This window comes from Apodemus sylvaticus, chromosome 7 (assembly GCF_947179515.1).
Source record: "Apodemus sylvaticus chromosome 7, mApoSyl1.1, whole genome shotgun sequence".
Lineage (NCBI taxonomy): Eukaryota > Metazoa > Chordata > Mammalia > Rodentia > Muridae > Apodemus > Apodemus sylvaticus.
The window spans coordinates 50,683,847-50,698,718 of NC_067478.1; the positions used below are offsets into that span (position 1 = coordinate 50,683,847).

The 14,872-nt window shown below is 44.5% G+C and overlaps 1 protein-coding gene across 1 annotated transcript; it reads right to left on the minus strand.

Annotated features, from left to right (window-relative positions):
* Positions 1-419: 419 nt before the first annotated feature.
* Positions 420-12,904, minus strand: LOC127689641 (glutathione S-transferase alpha-2). Its single transcript, XM_052189317.1, has 6 exons — positions 12,808-12,904; positions 7,605-7,656; positions 6,675-6,807; positions 3,533-3,674; positions 1,825-1,956; positions 420-618 (listed from the first exon to the last, which is right to left on the minus strand). Exons 1-6 carry the CDS (start codon positions 12,892-12,894, stop codon positions 493-495), a joined length of 672 nt encoding a protein of 223 aa, XP_052045277.1. The 5' UTR covers positions 12,895-12,904; the 3' UTR covers positions 420-492.
* Between the last annotated feature and the right edge of the window lie 1,968 nt (positions 12,905-14,872).

Here is a 14,872-nt window from a genome sequence, read left to right on the forward strand (position 1 = left end):
CATTGTTTTATCCTCTTTTAAAACTTCTTTCACTAGCTGCCTAATGTCTGCTTCACCCCAACTTTTTTATCTTAAAAATTTTCCCATTTTAATTTTTTCCCAATTTTAAATGTATTTTCTTTTTCTTTTGACTTCCTCTTCTTGTAAATTAATTTTGCTTTTAACATCTTTGATTTGTTCTACATTGATGATAGTCCTGGAACTCACTGTAGACCATAGTTACACCTTATCTTTCCTGTGTGTGTGTGTGTGTATGTGTGTGATTATTTTTGATCTCTCCTCATTCCTCTACAAGCTTTGCTTTTCCTTGAACTGATTATTGTTTGCCTTCCTCTTTGCATGTGATGCTAACATTCTGGGCTCATACTTAGAACATATGAGGAACATATAGTATTCCTTCATTTTTCATTATTGCAAAATAGCCATGATCAACAATTGCATTTTATTATTGAAAACCGAGAGAGACCAGAAGCTGTGGCTCGATCAATAGCTTCATGAGATCTTGAAAGCCTTCCTTGCTTCTTCGATTTGTTTTGCATCCATGGCAGGCTTTCTCTGGCTGCCAGGCTGCAGGAACTTCTTCACATTGGGGAGGCTGCTGATTCTGCTCTTGAAGGCCTGCAATCCAGAAACCACAGCTTGAGAGTTGCTAGTTCTCATGTGCACAGCCCAGGAATTTGAGCCCCTCCCAGAAGACTACTAAGTGCAACTTTGCAACAGCTCCAGTGTAGACATGAGAAGCATGAAAAACCATGAGCCAGAAACCAGAGTTCAGCATCCTCGCAGAGGATGTCATAAGAGCGCTTTTGACATCCAATCTCCATCTCCTATAGGCACTGTAGATCTGTCTCTGTGGCACTGTCTCTTAGGTGTGAAAGAGAGAATGAAAGAAAAAGGAAGACATGAAAAACTGATTTGTGAGGCTGGAGAGATGGCTCAGCACTTAAGAGCACTGACTGCTCTTCCAGAGGTCCTGAGTTCAATTCCCAGCACTCACATGGTAGCTCATAGCCATCTGTAATGGGTCTGATGCCCTCTTCTGGTGTGTCTGAAGACAGCTAAGGTCCACTCATATAAATAAAATGAGCAATGGGATTATAATAATCTGAAGGGGGACTAGAGACATAGCTTAACATTTAACAGCATTGAGTGTTCTTCCAGAGGTCCTGAGTTCAATTCCTAGCATCCACATGGTGACTCACAACCATCTGTAATGGAATCTGATGCTCACTCTTTTGGTGTATGTCTGAAGATAGATACAGTACTCATATAAATAAAAATAAATAAATAAGTAAATAAATAAATAAATAAATAATAAAACAACAACAGCAAAGAAAACTGATTTGCAAATGGAGAAAGGAAATGTTCAAATCTAACCAGAAGCAACCGGGCCATTTTTCACACTGGGAGACAAAGATGGGATCACAGAGGTAGGGGTGGAGATAGCATGGTGCAGACTGTGGAGAAGAAAGCAGGAGACAGAGCCCTGCTCAGACACTGAGTGAGCAAAGACAAGACACAAAAACATACACGATTGTAGATAAAAGAGAGGGCAGAAGCATCCTGCCAGGAACAGGGGTCCAAGGAGAGAGCTTCAGGGCCATGCATCTTTCTCATTACAAAAGACAAAATGTCCTTCCTGGGATACCATCCTCAAACGTCCACACAAAAGAAGATTATTTTCAAGCCTCAACCTGAGATTCTAGTAGCTCAGTTTGTAGGCCAAAGTCTGGGACCTCAGCCCGCGGCCCACCATTGCATTGTCAGAGGCATGTGTGTGGCTGCCTCTCTCAGGCACACCAGGTGTGTGGCACCTGGTCTCACCTTCAGCAGAGGGAAAGGGGTCAGAAGGCTGGCATCAAGCTCTTCAACATAGAGGAGAAGTTCCAGCAGATGGATGTCCACCCTGGTCAGCCTGTTGCCTACAAGGTAGTCTTGTCCGTGACTCTTCAACACCTTCAAAAATAAAGGAGACCGATTATGAACACAAAGTGTTGGGCCGGGGCACTCACTCTCCCCAGTCTCTCAAAGCTACACTGCCTCTACTGAGATTCAAATAAAGATCCATTGACAGGCTTTTACATTGTCCATGTCCACAGAGAAAATAATTGTAATGACCACAATCAAAAACAAAAGGAAGCATCAGGTGTTCTTCAGCACATGGCTCGCAGTGTACATGGAGTTCATGAGTCTCACAGAGTTCATCCATGATGGCTGGACAGAGTGTCCTAGGAGACAGGCTCTTGACTGTCAGCACCACAGGCTTCAGGGGACTGTGTGAGGACCCGATGGCTCCTAAAGCCTTCCCTGCCTCCACAGAGCAGAGGCAGCAGTGAGTGAACTTTCAGTGATGAATGAAAAATAAGATGATTATTTATAAAATGGGTTTCCATGTCAGGTTCTTTTGGAACTCAGTCCAAGGATGAAGTCATATGAGGAGATTTCTGAGTGCTTATGGGAAAAACTGTAAGAAACCAAGACAGGAGTCTTGTGACCTCGGTTCCTTCAAAAACATGGAATTGTTCTTGGATTATGCTTTTTCTGCCCCTCCCAGCTGTAGTGGATAAAAGTGAGTTTAACTCAGAGTATTCATAACAACTGGCTATTGTTACTTATTTATTTACCATATAGAAAAATATGTTTTTGTCACTTGCAACTTGGCTAGTACATGAGACTGGCTCTTGTGATTGTATACTGTGCTCATGTCCCACATCTTAACCATTAGAGTAAAAATTGTCCGATGCTCTGAATAAAGCTGTCTATTGCATGAGACTTTGGTTCCCCTCATTCATGGAATCCATACTCTTAGGTCCCACCTCCTCTGGAGCAGAAATCAAGGTCTCTCAGGAATTTGTAAGATGCCCTTATCCCCTAGGTTTGTAGTTTTGGCTCTTATCTTTTATTTGGCAGAAGTTTAAGTACTTCTGCACTGTTCTTGGTTTACCTCCAATGAGAAGCCCAGGCTGTGAGACATATGTATCCACCTGTGCACTGACCTTCATTTACTGAGTGGGTGTGGCTTTTCTCTTAAGAGGAGACCCCAAGTCCTGCAGGTCAGTTTCCCTTAACATGTCTTCATCAGCCTCCTCCTCTCCACCCTCCATCACTGTCCTTGTTCAGATATTTCCCCTCTGTCTTTGAAGCCCTGTCATATTCTCCTGACAGGCAGCTGCTCTCAGGCCTCCCTGTGTAACTTGACAAAATGGTTTCCCCATCTGTTGTTTTCTGCAGGTTTCTCTGGAAGGGAAGCCCACTGTGTTCTGTAGGATCCAGATCCTTCTCTGGGGTGGCTCAGCCTTCCACAGGCCCAGTGCTAGTTGTGGCCATGAGTCTGTTGAATCCTGGATGCTAGATTGGCATGAGCATGCAGTGCTCCTTCCCAGGCCATTTTACACAGTGCCCTGTGGGGCAGGAGCTGCACAGCAGGCTCATGGAAGTGAAGGCCAGTGGAGCACTAGCCTTTGTCTCCCAGCCTCTGCCTTTCTCTTGTCCCTGAAACTCAAGGTTCCCAGACTTCAAGGGGCCTACTTACCTTTTCAAAGGCAGGCAAGTAACGGTTTTTGGTCCTGTCTTTTGCCAAAGAAATTTTGGCTTCTCTTTGGTCAGGGGGACATAGTACCAGTTGCAAGATCATTTCAGTCAGATCAAAAATACCTTCTGTATACATGTCAATCCTAAAAGACAAGATTATCCAAATTGTCAAGGGTTTTTAATGGTCCCCTGTTTTAGATCTGAATGTGAAAAAATGAGAAATTTACACTGAAAGGTGGTTGCAAAGTTATTTACCTCTAGTGGGTGATCATCTCTTATATTAAACCGATATATTAACTTCCCCCTTGGACATACTGTGGGTCATGATACACTTTTAGAATTTTTTTTAAAAGGTCTTCTCTCATACATCATATATAGAACACTGTTCCCCCTCATCCCTCCACTCCTCCCAGTTAAAAAAAAAAAGTTACACACATATGGCCCAACTGAAACAGAAAGTATCACTGACCCCTATGGATAGGCAGTCATGAGCTACTTGGTGGTATCTCAGAAGATAACCAGCATCTCTACGATGGGCATTATCTCTGTCTCTCCTCTCTCTCTCTCTCTCTCTCTCTCTCTCTCTCTCTCTCTCTCTCTCATGGTTTGTTCTCAACAAGTATGCTGAGATTCTCAGAACTAACAAGTTACAGCTGCTGTAAACTCAAACAGAGCCTCTGGTTCGGCCTCTAGAAGTGTCTCTGTTCATCTCTCATTGTGTTGCCCAGCCCAGAGTCATTCCTGGTCAGTGTTAGAAGCTCTCCACCTATTTCTCATGAAGCACATTGGGATATCCTCACATGCTGCTGCCAGATTCTGGGCTTGTTAACATTTGTCAAGACTTATCTAGTTTCATTTTTTTTAATATCAGGGTTTCAGACTCTGAAGAAGGAAATGGAAGAAGACCTCAAAAAATGGGAAAACCTCCCATGCTCATGGATCGGTAGAATCAATATAGTTAAAATGGCCATTTTGCCTAAAGCACTATACAGATTCAATGCAATACCCATCAAAATCCCAACTCAATTCTTCACAGAGTTAAAAAGAGCAATTATCAAATTCATCTGGAACAACAAAAAACCCAGGATAGCTAAAACTATTCTCAGCAACAAAAGAAAATCTGGGGGAATCAGTATCCCTGACCTCAAGCAATACTACAGAGCAATAGTGTTAAAAACTGCATGGTATTGGTACAGTGACAGGCAGGAGGATCAATGGAACAGGATTGAAGATCCAGAAATGAACCCACACACCTATGGCCAATTGATCCTCGACAAAGAGGCTGAAAACATCCAATGGAAAAAAGATAGCCTTTTCAACAAATGGTGCTGGTTCAACTGGAGGTCAGCATGCAGAAGAATGTGAATTGATCCATCCTTGTCTCCTTGTACTAAGCTCAAATCCAAATGGATCAAGGACCTCCACATAAAGCCAGACACTCTGAAGCTAATAGAAAAGAAACTGGGGAAGACCCTTGAGGACATCGGTACAGGGAGAAAGTTTCTGAACAGAACACCAATAGCGTATGCTCTAAGAGCAAGAATTGACAAATGGGACCTCATAAAATTACAAAGTTTCTGTAAGGCAAAGGACACCATCAAGAGGACAAATCGGCAACCAACAAATTGGGAAAAGATCTTCACCAATCCTACATCAGATAGAGGGCTAATATCCAATATATATAAAGAACTCAAGAAGTTAGACTCCAGAAAACCAAACAACCCTATTAAAAAATGGGGTACAGAGTTAAACAAAGAATTCTCACCTGAAGAACTTCGGATGGCGGAGAAGCATCTTAAAAAAATGCTCAACTTCATTAGTCATTAGGGAAATGCAAATCAAAACAACCCTAAGATTTCATCTTACACCAGTCAGAATGGCTAAGATTAAAAATTCAGGAGACAGCAGGTGTTGGAGAGGGTGTGGAGAAAGAGGAACACTGCTGGTGGGGTTGCAAATTGGTACAACCACTCTGGAAATCAGTCTGGCGGTTCCTCAGAAAACTGGGCACCTCACTTCCAGAAGATCCTGCTATACCTCTCCTGGGCATATACCCAGAAGACTCCCCACCATGTTATAAGGATACATGTTCTACTATGTTCATAGCAGCCCTATTTATAATTGCCAGATGCTGGAAAGAACCCAGGTATCCCTCAACAGAAGAGTGGATGCAAAAAATGTGGTATATCTACACAATGGAGTACTATTCAGCCATTAGAAACAATGAATTCATGAAATTCTTAGGCAAATGGATGGAGCTAGAGAATATCATACTAAGTGAGGTAACCCAGACTCAAAAGGTGAATCATGGTATGCACTCACTAATAAGTGGATATTAACCTAGAAAACTGGAATACCCAAAACATAATCCACACATCAAATGAGGTACAAGAAGAAAGGAGGAGTGGCCCCTAGTTCTGGAAAGACTCAGTGAAACAGTATTCAGCAAAACCAGAACGGGAAAGTGGGAAGGGGTGGGTGGGAGGACAGGGGACAAGAAGGGGGCTTACGGGACTTTCGGGGAGTGGGGGGGCTAGAAAAGGGGAAATCATTTGAAATGTAAATAAATTATATCGAATTAAAAAAAAGAAAATTATAAATAACACACCTAGAAATATTTCTATACATGTACTTTTAAGGCCAAGGCTCTTATTTCCCATAGACATGTCTCCCCATGAGTGTTTCTAACTAGTACCATATTTAGCTCTTGATGCAATTGTGATACTTCCACACATGATTTATGAATGAAGGATTCTGCCACAGCAGAGTGGGTCCCAGTGTGGGTCCTGCCATCAGTCTGGGTGCTTTAGTCTTGAAGTAAAAGCCTCAGGTGACCCTGAACCAGTCACTGAAACTTGAGCACCTGACATCATGATTCCACCATGCTCAGGAGCCATGGCCCCCCATCTTTGCAGCTGGGTCCCTGTGCTGGGGGCAGCATCCTCTGCTGTATCACACTCTCCTGAACCCAGCCCATCTGCTCTCCCCTCCCTCTACAGGCTCTGCCATACTTGACCTAAGTGTTTATGCTCAGAACCAGCCTGCTGCTGGACACAAACCCTGCCACTCTCTTGCTCCCTGAAAGACGATCCCAAACCCTTCCCTTGTTTCCCCCTGGGGTAATAACAGGAAATACATCATACAGGCTTCTCTCCTTTGTGTCCTTCCCATAGAGGTCATATTTGGTGGCAATGTAGTTGAGAATGGCTCTGGTCTGTACCAGCTTCATCCCATCAATCTCCACCATGGGCACTTGCTCAAACATCAAATTCCCATCTGTGAAAGGATAAAGGAAAAAGGTCATTCAAGTGTCCAAGTCTCACTTCTCTGCAGCAGAGAAGTAGTGACATGTCTGAACATGTAGAGGAAAGGTGAGGAGTGGATGCCCATCTTTCAAGTGGAATCTTGTTTGTTTCAGCCCATTTCCTCTCTGTCTCCCCCATCTCATCCTCTTTTGAGCGTCTCTCAGTCATCTTTATTTTCTTTCCAGATACATGTTATATCTCTCATGCAGGTTTTTATGTTCATGTCCTTGGGTACATTCAGGATATGAGGAGGAATGGCTGAGGGCTACCATGCAACAGAGCTAAGCAGGGAGTTTGACAGTCTCATTCTGTTCATGGCATTAGGGTTGTAAGACAGTTTGCATGGAGTGAGCCTCTTTATGGTCCTCCAGCCTGTATCTGTCAGGGGAATAGTAACTCATCAGCAGCTATAGCAAAAATGTTCAAGAAAACCATCCCAGATGTTTCTCTATCCATGACTAAATCCCTGGTCAGGTGTCTGTGTGATTTCATGAGCAGTGGGGATAAAACCCAGAGGACATGAGTGAGAGTGAGGGAACTAGCTCACTCTGATGCAGAAATAATGAGAAAACATTCACAAGTCACCAGACAAATCCTTGGGACATCTGACCCTGCCCGAGTTCCCATTTCAGGCCACTCAGGGAGACCCACCACCGACATTGTGTCACTCTGCCATCCCAGTCATTCTCACCCACTGCCCCCCAACATCCCCTTAGACAGGCCTTCCCTGAGGCTCCTCACTGAGGTCATACAGATACCCAGTGTTACCTTTTTTTAGCTTTTCCAAATCGTCTGGACTCTGTATAAACTTCTCTTCAAACTGAAAGCAGAAAAATAAAAGCATGCTCATTAGCTCATTCTGTGTTATTGTAGACCTTTGAACTTCAGTGATCCCCGTCGGGGACTTCACCTGCAGAAGTTAAAACCTCCAATAGATGCAAAGAATCTATTCACAGCCACCTGGAAATTCAGAATAGATCCATCAACACAAGGGCGTTGTGCAAAACCAAGCTGCTCATTCTAGCAGTTTTCTTCCACCTTGAGTCCATACTTAGATCCCCAAAACAGCGTGATTTCACTGTCCGGGGAGCCCTGGATTTGAACTGTTGAGGTTTTGGGCTCTCAGGAAAGCCTGTTAAGTCCAGTGAGAACAGGATAGGAGTTTCTGTGTCTCCTTCAAGGCACCTACATGGGCCTGTGATCATCTAAAAAACGTTTTAAAGATTTATTTATTTATTTATTTATTTATTTATTTATTTAACTAGAGTCAACTGCAGCTGTCTTCAGACACACCAGAAGAGGGCATCAGGTCTCATTACAGATGGTTGAGAGCCACCATGTGATTGCTGGGAATTGAACTCAGAAGTTCAGTGCTCTTAACTACTGAGCTATCATCTCTCCAGCCCTATCAAGTAAATTTCTCAACTGCAAGATTTATTTATTATTTTTATAATATTTCATTAATAAAAAGGAGTTCCAGATAACTAGAGCTGCAAGGAGAAACCCTGTGTTAAAAACAAAACAATAAAAAAACAAAACATATCCCCTCCCCCCACACACCAAAATAAAGGTAGAGACCCTTCTCAGTACTTCTCAGCCATAAATAAGAGGACAAAACGCATCACAGAAACATCAGGGATCATAGTAGACTAATTCTTACAGTGTCCTTTATAGAACTGGTGAGTATTATCTGGCCAAAATTGAATCCTTATTAAAGAACTATTTTTGAGTCGAGTAGTGGTGCATGCCTTTAATCCCAGCACTCATGAGGCAGAGACTGGTGGATCTCTGTAAGTTCAAGGCCATCCTGGTCTACAGAGTGAGTTCAAGGATAGCCAGGGCTACATAGAGAAACTCTGTCTTGGTTTCACGTTAAGCAGTTCTGCCTGGATGGTACTGTTGGCCAGCGCTCAATCGTACTCTGCCATCTCAATCACTTCTACCATCCTCCAGCTTTGCATACTGTGCTTTTTTTTTTTAAACAACTGTCCATTGTTCCTTGACAATTTGATGTCTTCCATCTACAAGCACCCATGCTGAGTATGACCTAAGGCTGTAGGCTGTCTCCTGAATATATCTCTTTTCACAGTAACAGCCTTTGACATGTCCACATACCTTTAAAAACCTTTGCGTATTTTCATAGCCTTCCACCCAGTTCTAAACCGTGAAAACATGCATTTCCAAAATGTTTTTAAACTCTCCAGCTGTTAATAAAACTTTATCTATATCATTTTTAAATTATTGTTTATTTTATGTGCGTGGGTATTTACATACATATACGTTGGTGCTTTACACTCATGCCTGGTACCCTCAGAGGACAGTAGAGCCTCTGGAACTAGAATTACAGAAAGTTGTTAGCCACAATGTGGGTGCTGGGAATCAAACTGCGGTCCTTTGGAAGAGCAGCCGGCGCTCTGAGCCTCTAACCCACTGCTCCTCCCCTTGTCTACATCATTCAATTTTATCTCTGGGGGCTGCGGAGAAGGATGATGGTGATGCTGCTTTTCCAGTGGATGTAGGTTCCATTGCCACCACCCACATGGTGCCTTCTAATTGTCTGTATCTCCAGTTCCAGGGAACCCAGTGCCTTCTCTGGCCTCCTCAGGCACTGTACACATGTGGTGCACACACATCCATGCAGGCAGAACACCCATACACACAAAATGCAGTTTCAAAATTACATTTATATATACATCATTATTGGAAATCTGGGTGACTGTCACTGTCTTTGAGGAAAAGCCCAGTCACCCTTCCCTTCAGTTCTCTACACCCTGCAGAAACCCACAAGTGGGAGGTTTTATGTCCTTCATCCCCGAATTTCCAAACATCCTTGCCACACACAGTCCTTTAATTATTTGACCAAACACCATGTTTTACATCCAAAGGAAGGTTCACAACTGTTGTGATTAAGAACTGGATATCCAGTTGAATTGACATTTGAATTTAACATGCTCAGTAATAATCCCTCTCAATCATGTTAATAATAAATTTTTTCATCTTCAAAGTTTTCGATATAAATAGTTGGTACTCTATTCTCATTTGAGAAGTCTCCCTGAATCTAAGTTTCTTAATAATACAGTTGAAAGGACATCTTTTAAAATTGAGAAATTTCCCAGCTGTGAATCAGGTGCCTTTTCCTCCTCTATACAATGCATAAAAACTTTCTGCAGTTTGGGGAACAATACCTACAAATAATTCTCAAATGCTTTGATCAACTCTTTCCCTCTGATGTTTCAGAATAGATGTGCAGGTCATTGGTGTTGACAGGTTTGCATTGAGTGATGGGTGAGACAGGCCCATAGCTCTCCTGGGGACTCCATTGGCTGCTTGGTGTTCAAGCCAGATCCAAACTCCTTATTATTTGTACCCTCTTTAAATGTGTGTGTGTGTGTGTGTGTGTGTGTGTGTGTGTGTGTGTGTGTGTGAAATTAGAACAGAATCCAGAGAGGACAGAGGCAGCAGAGTCCAGGGACTTCGGTTCCTCCTGGAACTACAACAGGTAGAGGCAATTCTGAGTGACCATGCACAGGTGCTGGAAACCAAATCTGAGTTCTCTGCAAAAGCAAGTAAGTGCTCTAAATTACTGAGACATATTTCTAGCCTCTTATCTAAGCTTCCTACAGCATGGGACTTCTGGTTTGTTTGTTTTGTTTTGTTTGGGGTTTTTTGTTTTGTTTTATTTGGCTTGGTTAGGTTTGATTTGGTTTGGCACGCACACACACCAGGACATGCTGGGCACATTAAAAGACAAACTGTGTTTCCACAGGGGAACCAAGGCTCCAAACTCGGACCTGCGTCTTTGCCTTGCCTCTGAGCCATCTCGACCTTAACTCACTCCTTTCCTTTCATTCCATAGTTCAAAAAGACATTTTAGCCTTACAAGGTGGAAAACCCGGCTTCTCCATTGCCTGGCAAGACAGCTTGCTCATGGTTCCATAACCCCAAAGGATTGGATTGATTGGCAACCTAATGATGAGAAATGTCGGCAACTCACACAGCCTCCAGAGAGGTACAGGAAGAGCAGGCTGTCTGTCACCACAGACTGGGGGGGGGGGGGGGGGAGGGGGAATGGCTGGGGGAGGGGTGGGGTGGTGGAGGCGGGGTGGTGGTGGCAGGGGCTGAATTGTGATGGGTTGGTGGGGTGATGAGACAGATGTCAATGGCAGGCCTACAGGCACATCTCATCTGAAAGGTCTGAGCCAGGGTCTCTAACAGCCCCGCCCACTGCCTTCTCAGGCACTGTGGGACTCAGAAGAGGAAGGCTTCTGTGCAGACTACACCCCTACACACACACACACACACACACAGAGACACACCACACCCCTACACACACACACACACACACCACACACATACACACACACCACACACACACACACACACACACCACACACTTTCCTCTTGTGCTGAACTCAACAGCCCGGTGGCTTAGCACATACCCCTGAGCCACAAAACTGGCATAGAGATTCTTGACCCATTTCCGTGTTTATTTAAGGCATTCTCCCTCGGGGACTGCACCGGAGATCTCAGCTCTTATGCGCTCCTTCATTCAGAAAGGATCCAGCAGAAACCCTAATCTTTTAGGAACGGCGAAGGTGCGATTCCACAGCTGAGGTAAACACGTTGCCATGACACTGAAGGAGGACACCAGCAGCCTTCACAGGATGCCACTCCATCCTTTAAGCTTCCCATCTGCTCCTACCCGAGAACAAGGTCCTCTCCAGCTAGGTAGGTCCCTGATAACTTCTCTCCAGGAAATCTGAGCTCAACAACTGAGCTCCCCTGGTGTGACCAGGGAGGGGTTTTCCCCGACTGGCGCCTCTAGAGGGCAGCACTAAACTCTATCAGCATTTTCTACTCAGAAGCTTGAATTTAACTGCTGAGGGCTGTTCTGCTGTCACTCCTCGCTTGGGCCACTCACACCGAAAGCTGAAGCTCATAGACTTGGAGGCCTCCTGAGGATGCGAGCTCTTTCTTACTCATGACTTACACCCTCCCCACAGCCCTGTGCCTGGTATTTGTCATGAGAAACTGATTACTGAGTATTACTCTGTTTCAACAGGCTGTTTGTTACAACCTTCTGTGTCAGGCCTCTCATTTGTGGTGGGGGTTTTAAATTTAACTCTACTTAGCTTTTCTGGTATAGTTTATCCGTTTTAATGCTTTTTATTCTATATGTGGAAAGATCTCTCTCTCTCTCTCTCTCTCTCTCTCTCTCTCTCGTGTGTGTGTGTGTGTGTGTGTGTGTGTGTGTGTGCCTATGATTATGAAAGGCATGGGAACCCTCTGGGTTAGAGTGACAGGTGTTTGTGAGCAGCCTGAAGCAGTCCTCTACAAGAACAGTCTGGGATTTCAACCACTGAGCCATCACTTCAGCCCCTGTCCCTTTAAACCGTTTTTATCATGGAAACTTCAGGTTCTCTGTTGTAAAACTACAAGATACAAATATCTCCATCTGTCAATCCCCAGCTGCAGTAACCCCAGCTGCAGTCAGTCCACCCTGTTCATCTCTGAGACCAACTGTAGAGTCACAGAGACCTGTGGTGTCACATGTCTCCATGACAAACACCTCATGTAACATGTACTCCAAACATATGTACTCCTGTTGAAAGAACAGTGGCATCCTAAAATCACAATATCATACCATAAATCAATTAGTATCACCTAATAACTAATATTCAAGTTCCTGTTTCCATGTTTCATTATGTAATTTGGTTAATCTCAAATAAACAATTAATCAAGTAAGTATTTGATTTTTTTTCTCTTGAAAAGGTCTTTTAAATGTGAATGCATGCTTCACCAAAAGCATGGCAAAATTTCACTATGTCAAAACCATCCATCTCCTTTTTCGTCCAAGAGAGTTACCACTGAAGGCAAACGTCCCACACTTCTCCTGGCGCGGTGTCTCTCGGCTTAGGGAAGTCCTTTGAACTGGATCTGAGGTCCAGCTGCAGAACGCTGCACAACCTACCTCCACGCCGGCTGCAGCCAGCAACCACCTGATGCACTCCATTCTGCCCCGGGCATTGAAGTAGTGTAGCACTGGCTTCCCGGTCATAGCAGCAACTGTGCTTCACGGTCTGGGAGTGAAAAGCAGAGAGATCAGCCTGGGAGCCTGTGTGTGGGATGTGTTAGGAAAGCACACTGGAGAAGGACAGCCTGCCTCCCCATGACTGGCATGCAGGAAGCTGAGGGAGAGCTTCGGAACTTAATTTCTCACGCACTGGTGACCACCAACCTGCAGTGGCACCAAACCAGTCTCAGCTGGCCATAGGCCTTCACCTGGAGGACATAAGATTAAACCTGGAAGCCTGCTGAGCCTTGGGATGCAGAGCTGTCCCAGAAGGGGTGAGGCACAGTCCCTCCCGGTTCTTTGGCTCCTGGACTACTCTGTTCAGAAGCTTCCGGTGGCTTTATGTCACCCTGGCTGTGCCAATGTCCAGTTCTCCCTGTGGTTCTGTTTCCCACTGTGAGACTGAACAGAGTTTCATGGTGCAGAAGGAGAGTAGTTGATGTATCCACTTCACATCACAAGGGCAATAACCGTCTCCGCATCACAGTGGCTGTAAGGCTAGATGACATCAAATGCTCTAGAGTGGTGGCCTCTGCCTGCTGCATCACCGTCACCAGTCCTCAGTAGCATTGTTACCCATCTGCTGCTGGCATTTGACAGCTGCCTGCTGCACGTTGTAAAGCTCTGTTCCTTTCTTTCTGCTTGCTTTATCTTTTCCCATGAGCACTAATTTGCCCCGGACACCATAGTCGTGGGGACAACACAGGGACTCTGAGATGCTGAGGCTCTCGGGGAAGTCCTTCCCTCCATCTGCCCCATGCTGCAGACATGGCACAGCATTGATCAGGCCATTGCCTTGCAGCCTTCTTGGTGCCTTATGCGTGACGTCCATGCTGAGCTCTCGCTAACCTCCCAGATTTAGACATGCATGCTACCTGAGAGTCCTCCAGCCTTCTCCATATATGTGGGTTCCTTGAACCTCAGCCCAGGACTGACCACACAACTGATCAGGGTTGTTGCTTGTATTCAGCATTGCTCTTCTACAGATTGATTTCTTCCAGCTGTATCTTTGGCAGAACTTTTACAGTTTCCAAAGATTACCATTTTCTTGTCTCCCATTCATTCCCTTACACGGCACCTCTGTGATCACACAGAAAATATGGCACATGGTGGCATGTTCAAGCCACAGTCCCCAGATATCCCAAGGCTCAATAGTTCAAGATTCACACTTTTTTCCCCCACTTGCTTTCTCAGGCTCACCATTTAAGCACACAGGCCATGTTGGATATTTAAATAATAAACTAGTCATAAAGTAACAAATCCTAAGTATGAAACTGCTAGTCTTTCAACAGAATTATCAAAACAATGGGAATCCACATGACAGAAACAAAAGATCTAGAAAACCAAACTGGGAATGTGTTTTAGGAGGGTGGCCTGGGAGAGAGTCTGGGGTGAATTTAAGTTCTTAAGTGAGAGGAATCTGCAAGTTCTCTGTGGAATGAGCATTATTGATCTTCATTTTGTCTGAGAGGACAGGACAGGCCCACTCTTCACCATCCTAAATCCCATGCACTTAGATCCCATTGCAAATATGTTAAACCCCACCCTTTGGCTCAGTGACACTGAAGGAGGAGCAGGAAGGAGGGGACAGACAGAGAAGCAGAAGGAGAAAAAAGAGCAGGAGAGGAAGGGAAGAAGGGAAGAATTAAGGACAGGACGGGAGAAGGGAGAAAGATGGAAGGAGCGAGGGAGGGAGGGAGGGACGGAGGGGAGGGGAAGGAGGGGAAGGAGGGAGGAGGAGCCATAGGTTGCTACTGGATGTTCAGTCTCAAAGCAATTCACACAAACCATAGCCAAATGCAGGTAAATCAGTGGTAATGGGCATTGAATATGATCAAAGCCTATTAAATACAGGAGTGAAAATTACATAATAAATGCAGTTACTTTATACAATCAGTGCATGCTAACTGAACAAAACAATGGAAAACTCTTCTGCAGCGATGCAGACCTGAGAACAGGTTAC

What these genes read in the sequence shown, in the direction of transcription:
- LOC127689641 (XM_052189317.1), bottom strand. Translation starts at nt 12,894, where the DNA reads ATGACCGGGAAGCCAGTGCTACACTACTTCAATGCCCGGGGCAGAATG. An exon ending in TGGCTGCAGCCGGCGTGGAG is followed by an intron (nt 7,657 to 12,807) that starts GTAGGTTGTGCA and finishes TTCTGCTTTCAG; the next exon opens with TTTGAAGAGAAGTTTATACA. An exon ending in GACACAAAGGAGAGAAGCCT is followed by an intron (nt 3,675 to 6,674) that starts GTATGATGTATT and finishes CTTGTCTTTTAG; the next exon opens with GATTGACATGTATACAGAAG.